The sequence below is a fragment of the Mytilus edulis genome, chromosome 2 (genome assembly GCF_963676685.1).
Source record: "Mytilus edulis chromosome 2, xbMytEdul2.2, whole genome shotgun sequence".
Taxonomy (NCBI): domain Eukaryota; kingdom Metazoa; phylum Mollusca; class Bivalvia; order Mytilida; family Mytilidae; genus Mytilus; species Mytilus edulis.
The window spans coordinates 56,533,094-56,543,281 of NC_092345.1; the positions used below are offsets into that span (position 1 = coordinate 56,533,094).

At 35.3% G+C, this 10,188-nt stretch overlaps 1 protein-coding gene across 1 annotated transcript; it reads left to right on the forward strand.

Annotated features, from left to right (window-relative positions):
* Positions 1-6,192: 6,192 nt before the first annotated feature.
* Positions 6,193-7,665, forward strand: LOC139512476 (acetylcholine receptor subunit delta-like). The gene has a single exon (XM_071300106.1). The coding sequence runs from the start codon at positions 6,295-6,297 to the stop codon at positions 7,492-7,494; it is 1,200 nt and encodes a 399-aa protein (XP_071156207.1). The 5' UTR covers positions 6,193-6,294; the 3' UTR covers positions 7,495-7,665.
* The last annotated feature ends 2,523 nt before the right edge of the window (positions 7,666-10,188 follow it).

Below are 10,188 nucleotides of genomic sequence, written 5' to 3' on the forward strand. Positions count from 1 at the left end.
AATTGTGTTTTGGTGATCATGATGTGTTTGTAGATCTTACTTTACTGGACATTCTTCTTGCTACAATTATCTCTATCTATAATGAACTTGGCCTAGTAATTACAGTGAAAATTGTTAAAAAATGACTATAAAGGGCAAGAACTCTTTAAGGGGTAATTTTGGTCATGTTGACTTATTTGTAGATCTTACTTTGCTGAACATTATTGCTGTTTACAGTTTATCTCTATCTATTATAATATTCAAGATAATAACCAATAGGCTAACTGCAAAATTTCCTTAAAATTACTAATTCTGGGACAGCAACCCAACAACAGGTTGTCTGTTTTGTCTGGAAAGTTCAGGGCAGTTAGATCTTGACCTGATAAACATTTTACCCCCATTGTCAGATTTGCTCTAAATGCTTTGGTTTCAGAGATATAGGCCAAAATCTACATTTCGCCCCTATGTACTATTTTTAGCCATGGCGGCCATCTTGGTTGGGTGGCAGGGTCACGCCACACATTTTTAAAACTAGATACCCAAATGATGATTGTGGCCAAGTTTGGTTAAATTTGGCCCAGTAGTTCCAGAGAAGAAGATTTTTTAAAAGAATTCTAAAATTTTAGAAAAATGGTTAAAAATTTACTATAAAGGGCAATAACTCCTTAATGGGTCAACCGATAATTTTGGTCATGTTGACTTATTTGTAGATCTTACTTTGCTGAACATTATTGCTGTTTACAGTATATCTCTATCTATAATAATATTCAAGATAATAACCAAAAACTGCAAAATTTCCTTAAAATTACTAATTCAGGGGCAGCAACCCAACAACGGGTTGTCCGATTTGCTCTAAATGCTTTGATTTTTTAGTTATAAGCCTAAAACTGCATTTTACCCCTATGTTTTATTTTTAGCCATGGCGGCCATCTTGGTTGGTTGGGCGGGTCACCGGACACAATTTTTAAAACTAGATACCCTAATAATGATTCTGGCCATGTTTGGTTAAATTTGGCCCAGCAGTTTCAGAGGAGAAGATTTTTGTAAAAGTTAACGACGACGGACGACGGACGACGCCGGACGCCAAGTGATGAGAAAAGCTCACTTGGCCCTTCGGGCCAGGTGAGCTAAAAATAAATTAAATGAATTCCAGAGAACACGAAGTCAATACCTAAAAGTTTTGCCAAATACAGCTAAGGTAATCCATTCCTGAGGTAGAAAGCCTTAGTATTTCACAAATTTAAAGTTTTAACAGTTAATTTATAATTATAGACATATTGATGATAACTCAAGTCAACACAGAATTGCTGACTACTGGGCTGGTGATACCCTCGGGGAAATAAATCTCCACCAGCAGTGGCATCGACCCAGTGGTTACAAATAAACTCATCATAGATACCAGTATTAAAATTTTATATTTACGACAGAAGCGCGTTTCGTAGATACATACGACTCATAAGTGACGCTCGAATAAAAAACTGTTTAAAAGGCCAAATAAAGTACGAAGTTGAAGAGCATTCAGGACCAAAAATTGTTAAAAGTTTTATCAAATACAGCTAAGGTGATCTATTCCTGAGGTAAAAAAGCCTCAGTTTTTTCACAAATTTAAAGTTTTGTTAACATTTAATTTATAATTATGAACATATCGATGATAACTCAAGTCAACACAGAAGTGCTGACTACTGGGCTGGTGATACACTCGGGGAAATAAATCTCCACCAGCAGAGGCATCGACCTAGTGGTTGCAAATAAACTCATCATAGATACCAAGATTAAAATTTTATATTTACACCAGACGCGCGTTTCGTCTACATAAGACTCATCAGTGACGCTCGAATCAAAAAATGTTTAAAAGGAAAAATAAAGTACGAAGTTGAACAGCATGGAGGACCCAAAATTCCTAAAAGTTGTGTCAAATACGGCTAAGCTAATCGATGCCTGGGATAAGAAAATCCTTAGTATTTCGAATAATCCAAAGTTTTGTAAACAGTAGATTTATAAAAATGACCCCATATCTAATATTCATGTCAACGCGGAGGTGCTGACTACTGGGCTGGTGATACCCTCAGGGACGAAACGTCCAGCAACAGGGGCATCGACATCGATAAAAACGATATCGCTAACGAGTATTTTTGAAAAGTCGAATTTAAAAAAAAAGGTTACTTTGATTGACTTGTGTTTTGCTTAACGCCCAGTAACAATTAAATTGTGCATGCATTTTAAGGACGAAAACATATTATCAATAATAAATTATTGGGTCGACCAGGCTGAGCTCGAAGTTTACCTGCAACATGAAAAGTAGTGCATGTTTGACTGGATAAAAGAGGGAGGGTAGGAGGGGTCCTGATCCCGAAATCCCGAGCTTAAAAACACGAAATCCCGAAATCCCGGGCTTAAAAAACATCAAATCCCGAGGTCCCGAAATTCGATAAAAGAATTCCCGGATCCCGAAAGGGTCAATCCCGAAATCCCGAGCTTAAAAACACCCGATCCCGGAGTCCCGGTAAAGGTCCTATCCCCCCTCATAAAAATATTGGATTGGAACATACTCATTAATTGTTTCTAAAGAGTTTATCGTGCAGAAAACGTGACACTCTCCCTATACGAAATATAAAATTGATTGTTCCTCCGTTCGTTCCAACCGGGCGTGGCGGCGTATTTGTAAATCCCATACTGCCGAATGGACACCCTCTTAAGCATGTGTCTTTACGAACGGATGGGTAAAGTTCGGTTTCATTCCAAATGAGAACGAATCAATAAATCCAAGAAAAATGACTCGACCGAATCCAAGGATAAAGTAATGCACTGTCACTGTGAAAATCGGATAGGGTCCAGGTATAAAATATATTCCGCATAGCAAAACAACGTCCGTATCTTTGTAACTATTGTATTGCTAGAAAAAAGACGTGCAGATGGCCAAATTTCTATACGCCAGTTCATCCTTGGGATCATTTTTATGATTTAATATTTATAGTCGTGAAAGATAATATTTACAACCAACATCAACAAATTGGTTACAACGCAACTTATCGAAATCAATTTTATTTTGGTCAGTAGTACACAGCTTCTACAATATATATATATAAGTAGTTTACCCTCTGATGTTGATATAACTGTGTCCTAAAACTATTTCATTGTCATTATATAAATTATAAAACAACAACGAAAAAAGAAAAAAACTACACATGAGCAGCACAACGGGTGCCATATGTGGAGCAGAATATGCTTACCCTTCCGGAGCACTTGATATTACCCCCAGATTTGGTGGGGTTTGTGTTGCGTGGTCTATATTTTTTCATGTTTGTCTTTTTTCCTTTTTTTAGCCATGGCGTTGTCAGTTTTTTTTTTTCGATCTATGAGTTTGAATATCCCTCTTGTATCTTTCGCCCCTCTTTTACATTGTTTCGACTGCAATCACAAGCCAATCTTTATAATAAAGGACAGTTGGTTGGATAGAAGTGATGGATTGCCTAGTATTATTAAACTGAGTTCGTATGAACTAAGCCTGGCGTCCTGACCCAATCTAATACTTCGCTGACAGCAATGCAGTAGGCAAGGATACCAGGCTTTCTATGAAATGACTTCAGAAAGCTGTCAATATCAGGGGAAATATGCCAGATTTAATTACACTTTAAGTTCGTGTTCGATATTTGAAAAAAAAATGATATCTCTACATTTATCTAGTTGCAAATGTTTGATGATTAAAACAAAACAAGTTGACAAACCTGGACATGTTGTGGAATAAGGTTTAGCAGTCTCATTTATGTCAAGCAATACAATTAAACAACAAATCCATTAATCTATCAAATTAATTACTTGGTAAACTAACAAGGTTTGAGTAAAATGACTATGACTGTAAAACAAATATAGAATTTATATCTTTTTATCGGCAAATCAATATTCCTAATGTCCTGTAGGTTATTTCCCTATCTGCAATTTGGGGCGGGGAGGGGGGGGGTCTCTTCGAATTGTAATTTTAAAGTAGCTCAAAGACTTTGAGACCTGAAAGAATTTTTTTTACCTGCAAATAACATTTGCAAACTGTCATCGATTGAAATGCAATGTCAATATCAGCTGATTCATTAGACAAAAACATAACGGTTACAACATAGTAAGCTGGGGCAAACATATTACTATCGACAAAATAGAAGAAGACTGGATAAGGAGAAACACAAAAGTATTTGTCCAGAACTATGAGCGGACGGATGATCCTGTGTGTATGCCTTCCGAACTGTGAGCGGACGGATGATCCTGTTTACATCCCTTCCTAAACTGTGAGCGAACGGTTGATTCTGTTTATATCCCTTCAGAAACTGTGAGCGGAAATTTTTTAGCTATTTCATTGTCATTATATACATTATAAAAATTATAAAACAAAAACAAAAAAAGAATACAACTACACATGAGCAGCACAACGGGTGACACGTGTAGAGCAGGATATGCCTACCCTTCCGGAGCACTTGATATTTTCCCCAGATTTTGGTGGGGTTCGTGTTGCTTTGTCTTTTTTTTTTCATGTTGTGTCAAAAGTACTATTATTTGTCTGTTTGTCTTTTTCTTTTTTAGCCATGGCGTTGTTATTTTTTTTTCTATCTATGAGTTTGAATGTCCCTCTGGTATCTTTCGTACCTTTTTAACGTTGTTTCGACTGCAATTACATATCAATCTTTATAATAAAGGAAAGTTGGTTGGATAAAAGTGATGGATTGCCTAGCATTATTAAACTGAGGCCCTATGAACTAAGCATGGCGTTCTGACCCAATCTAATATTTCGCTGGTAGCAATGCAGTAGGCAAGAATACCAGGCTACTATGAAATGACTTCAGATAGCTGTCAATACCAGGGGAAATATGCCAGATGTAATTAGACTTTTAGTTTGGACCTGTGTTCGATATTTGAAAAAAATTATATCTCTACCTTTATCTAATTGCAAATGTTTAATGGGTCTTCGAATTGTAATTTTAAAGTAGCTCAAAGACTTTGAGACCTGACAAAAAGAAATTCTTTTTTTTCACCTGCAAATTACATATTCAAACTGTCATCGATTGAAACGCAATGTCAATATCAGCGGATTCATTAGACAAAAACATTACAACATAGTAAACTGGGACAATCATATTACGATCGACAAAATAGAAGAAGACTGGATAAGGAGAAACACGAAAGTATTTGTCTAGAACTATGAGCGGACGGATGATTCTGTTTGTATGCCTTCCGAAACTATAAGCGGAAGGATGATCCTATTTACATCCCTTCCGAAACTGAGCGGACGGATGATCATTTTTACATCCCTTCCGAAACTGTGTGGCGGCCAGATGAACATGTTAACATCCCCTCCAAAACTATGAGCGGACGGATACCCTGTTTACAGCCCTTCCAGACATATGAGCGGACGAATGATCCTGTTTGCATCCCTTTCGAAACTATGAGCGGACGGATGATCCTGTTTATAAACCTCCCGAAACTATGAGCTGACGGATGATCTTGTTTACATCCCTTCAGAAACTGTGAGCGGAGGGATAAGCTTGTATCATCCCTTCCGAAACTTTTAGCGGACGGATGATCCCGTTTACATCCCTTCAGAAACTATGAGCGGACGAATGATCTTGTTAACATACCTTTCGAAACTGTGAGCGGACGGATGATCTTGTTTACATACCTCCCGAAACTGTGAGCGGACGGAAGATCTTGTGTACATCCCTTCCGTTACGTTGTGGTGTTGGGATTGTAAGATGACGATACATACAAAGTTCTGAGTTTTAGGTAGACAGAATAGTACTTCATTGAAGAATCACATATCTTGAACAATTGTAGAAAAAAAGTTCGGGGTGAATTGATTGCAGCATTTTAGTATACATAAAGGTGATAAAATTAATGTGAAAAAAATTATGAATTATTATACTTTAACAAAACAAAATATGAGAAGAATCAAGAACATGAAAAATTCCCTAAAAGACATTGGCTTAGTATCTAAAATTTTCAAAAACAATACATAACCATTTAATATATCGAGTATTAAAATTTTATCAAATTGCGAAATCCACAATCCTCAATCCGGTGATATTTATTGACACTAGATTTTGACATTGAATAAATGTGACGTTCAAAGTGATGAATGAAGTGTATAGAAAGCATATTGTCAATATGCGACTAAAACGAGCAAATAAATAGGTTAAATATTCAACAAAGCGATTCAACTACAACATGTACAAAGACTTAAATTACTGTGTTTATCATCATGACGTGTGACCACTTACGATATATGTTAGGATAGTCGGGATTAACACCACACCGGTCAATTTGTTCTTAAAATTTATGCTCATTATGATAAGGATTTGCAGCAATAGCTTAGCAATGCCACTGTTTATTTTATTATTTCTTTGCATCTGGATGGGAAGAGCTGTAGTTTTAGGCTCAAATGATATCTACAAGGATTTATTTCAAAATTACACGAAGGAATTACTTCCGACATGGGATGTACCAACACCTCTCAAACTTAGCATCAATGCTGCATTAATATCAATAGTGTCATTTGTAGAACTCGAAGAAAAAATTATAACAACAATGAGTTTTTCATTAAACTGGACAGATCCTAGATTATCATGGAATCCAAGTTTATATAATAATATTTATTTGTTAACGTTACCGTCACATACTGTCTGGCTCCCGTATCTGCACATTTCTAATAGTGTGAACGATGTCAAACCCATTGGACAGGAAGCAAACTTCTATGCAATTGTAACATCCCCGGGAGCGGTTTATTGGACCCCAGGTGGAGTGTTTGCGACACAGTGTGCGCCTGATGTATCTAACTTTCCTTTCGATACACAATTCTGTTCGTTTACAATCCTTATGTGGGGTATGCCAGCTGGAGAAGTTGAATACATAAGTAATTCTAATGTTCCAGATCTGACTTACTATTATCCCAATTCTGATTGGACTCTTACTGGCACACAACAGTCTGTAGTTAAGGGAAATTATTCGTCAACGTTTTTTGTCGGACTTTACATTAAACGTAAACCAACTTACTATGTCGTAACCGTAATATTACCCACATTAATGTTTTGTCTGATGAATCCACTAATATTCTGTCTCCCCGTGGAATCAGGAGAGCGAATTTCTCTAGGTATGACAATTCTACTTGCTTACGCTATATTTCTTACCATAGTATCGGCTTCAATCCCAGCGAAATCGGACCCTTTGTGTATCATTCTTCTAGTTCTTGTTTTAATAATGATGATAAGTGGTTTAATTGTTATTTTGACTATTGTAAGTTCGTACTACTACTATATGGAAGATACAAGCCATGCGAATACATGTTTAAGGCGTGTAACATCGCGATTCAAACAAAATCAGGTAGAAAATTTCAATGAGGAGGGAAACAAAAAATCAAATTTGAATTCTCTGTCAGGAAAAGACTTGTCTAAAACACTTGACATTATATTTTGCATCATCTCTTTCGTTTCATTTATAGGAATATTGTCTGCATATTTTCTATATGTATTAATTGTATAGTATTGTAACATTATTAATTTTGTTCGGAAGACACATGTTCATAGTTCTGTATAAATTGTAAGGTATGTGAATTTCATTTATATTTTATTATAACTTTAAGGGGCTAAGTTTTACCTTTGAACTTATGTAGCCAGAAAAAAAAGACTGAACAATTAAGTACAGTCAGTATTACCTGCGACTTTTGTCTTTTGTTTATATAATAGTCTATAGTATCACTTAATGTATCTATTTTAAAAAGCTCCAAAGGTGGATTAAAGAGAAGAGGTTACATAATGATATTTAACTGTCGGGTCTCCTCTTACTTTTCGGTAAGCTCATTTAGAGCCTCTTTTTTAAGTGACAGATCCGACACTCGGTTTGGTTGGAGCATTTTTACAGAGGATGACCTTGAGGTCACTCCGATGTATTGTTATCGCTTAAATTTCCGTCATTCATAAATTCTAGTCAAATTAGTTTTGGGTTATCAACACCAGTGAAAAAAGTGCATTTTCATACCTGCGACTTCTGTTCTCCGGTTGTACGATGTTTCAACAAAATATGGAATCATTTCAGTTGTTGATTTAGTGGTGAAAATTTGACTGAATTATATCTTAATAAATACGATTTTATATGTTTAATTGGTGTTTCAGAAAGAGGTCAGGTGCTCTTGTTCATTCATAAAATTATCGTTCATTCATAAATTTATCGTAAAATAAAAATCACTACACAGGTTATACGTGTAGTGTAAATGACCACCTGTAATCTAAAAATAGCGGTCTCACTAATAACGAGAAGAAGAACTTTGAGCGACAAGAAGCGTCAAGAACGGACAAGAAGAATAAATTAAGCGACAAGACTATTTAGCGACATGAAAACTTCTCGTACCGCATGAGGATGACACATATCAAATGAACAATTATGTGTGGGACTAAGTTTTAAGAAATGATGTCAAAGTAACACTATGAAAATATTTTTAGTAAGCTGAAATATATATTTATTTTTTACATGTCAAAGTTTATGACTTGTAAGTTAGGCCGTGTTCACATTGACCTAAACTCGGTGTTGTGTAAGTGTAACTCACACGTAAACTAAACAAAATTATGTTCCCATTGATAAAATTCAATGTTTACATGTAGTGTATAACATGTTTTGTCTACATGCAGTCGATACTCGATGTAGGCCTTGTGTAGATTAAGTGTACACAAAACTAGGCATTTAAAACATTAGTTTCACCGTGTATATTTAAGGAAGAAACAATTTTTGAATAAAATTGATATTTATAACAATTATTAATAAAGTTCTTTACGGAAATATTTGTCTAAACTTGATATATTTATTTGTTTTTTTTTTAAACTTAACGTAGCTTTATTAACCCCTTATCAAGACTCAAAGCAGCATCATTGCCAAACACATAATTCATTTGAAAATTAAGTTCTTTCCGAATCGACTTGACTTGACAGAAATGTTTGCCACTGGTCTACTCAAACAACGATTCACTCATAAATGCATTACTTAAAAAGTGTGAGGTAAATGTATTGTTTGTCTAGTACATGTATCTCGGATCCGTTAAATACCTTTAAAACAAAAAAAAGCATTACCCCCTCCTTTGCCAAATACTTCTTGGAGAAGAAATACCATTTGAAACAAACAGAACAAATAGGAATATAGTGATCCCTAATATATCATTCCTTCTTCTCCTTCAATCTCTGTACCGTAATCTCTACCGACGTAATGCATTGGCTTCATGAGAATAAAAATATATATTCTTCGCCTGTAAGCACGCTACTGCAGCCTACGTTTTCTATTGCTTAAACGAACCATCTTTATTATTTTTAAACTACTGCAAATCAGCAAAATGGCTTTCATAAAGAAGCAACCACTTAACTTAAAAAAAGGAAAAGGGGGGGGGGGGAGTATTTTGATAATTTATCTGAGCCAGAAATTTTTCCGCGCAAACGTTTTATTCCGGGTTTTTTTTCGATGCTGGTAATCAATTTTTTTTCAAAATTTAACACTATAATGTATGGGGAAACTCTTGATTTAGAATATTTTTATATCATCTATGGGACCTTTTTTTTTATCCAATTGGGGTTCGAAATATTTCCATCCATACACCCCCCTTTCCCCCGGATTTGAAGTCAAATGGTCGTTTCCTTACTACTAGAAAAGTTGTCCGAAAACTTTACATTCGGTACTACGTAATGAACATTTAAATGACATAGAGTTTACAAATGTGAACAAATCTTATGTACAGGTAATTAAACAAGGTGTATAGATGTGAACAAATTTAATGTGAAACCAATGGCCAGTACGTTAAACTAATTGTAAACAAGTTTACTGTACATGGCGTTTGGTGTGAACACGGCCTTATTTTATTTCTGTCCCATTTTTCAACATTAGCGTCTCGAAAGGTGAAATGTTTTAACTGAATGGTTAATTTAAATTAATTATGAAAATTGTTAAAATTAAATAAATAAAAGTAATTATTGCCCAGTTACAAACACTACCAGGGGATAATCCATAATTACCCCCAACTTTAGCCTGGTAAACTTGTCTCCTTGTGAAATATAAAACATATTAAAAATGATTTCCTGCTTAAGTCTTTTATTGATATAAAGTCAAAACCTTCTTGCTTTTCACTAGACAACCATGTCCTGTCAGGTTTAATTCTTATATATGTAGATGAAAAATAAAAGTGTCCCAAAACATAAACAT

Bases quoted from the DNA above. Each gene is read 5' to 3' on its own strand.
- LOC139512476 (XM_071300106.1), top strand. From the start codon at position 6,295: ATGCTCATTATGATAAGGATTTGCAGCAATAGCTTAGCAATGCCACTG.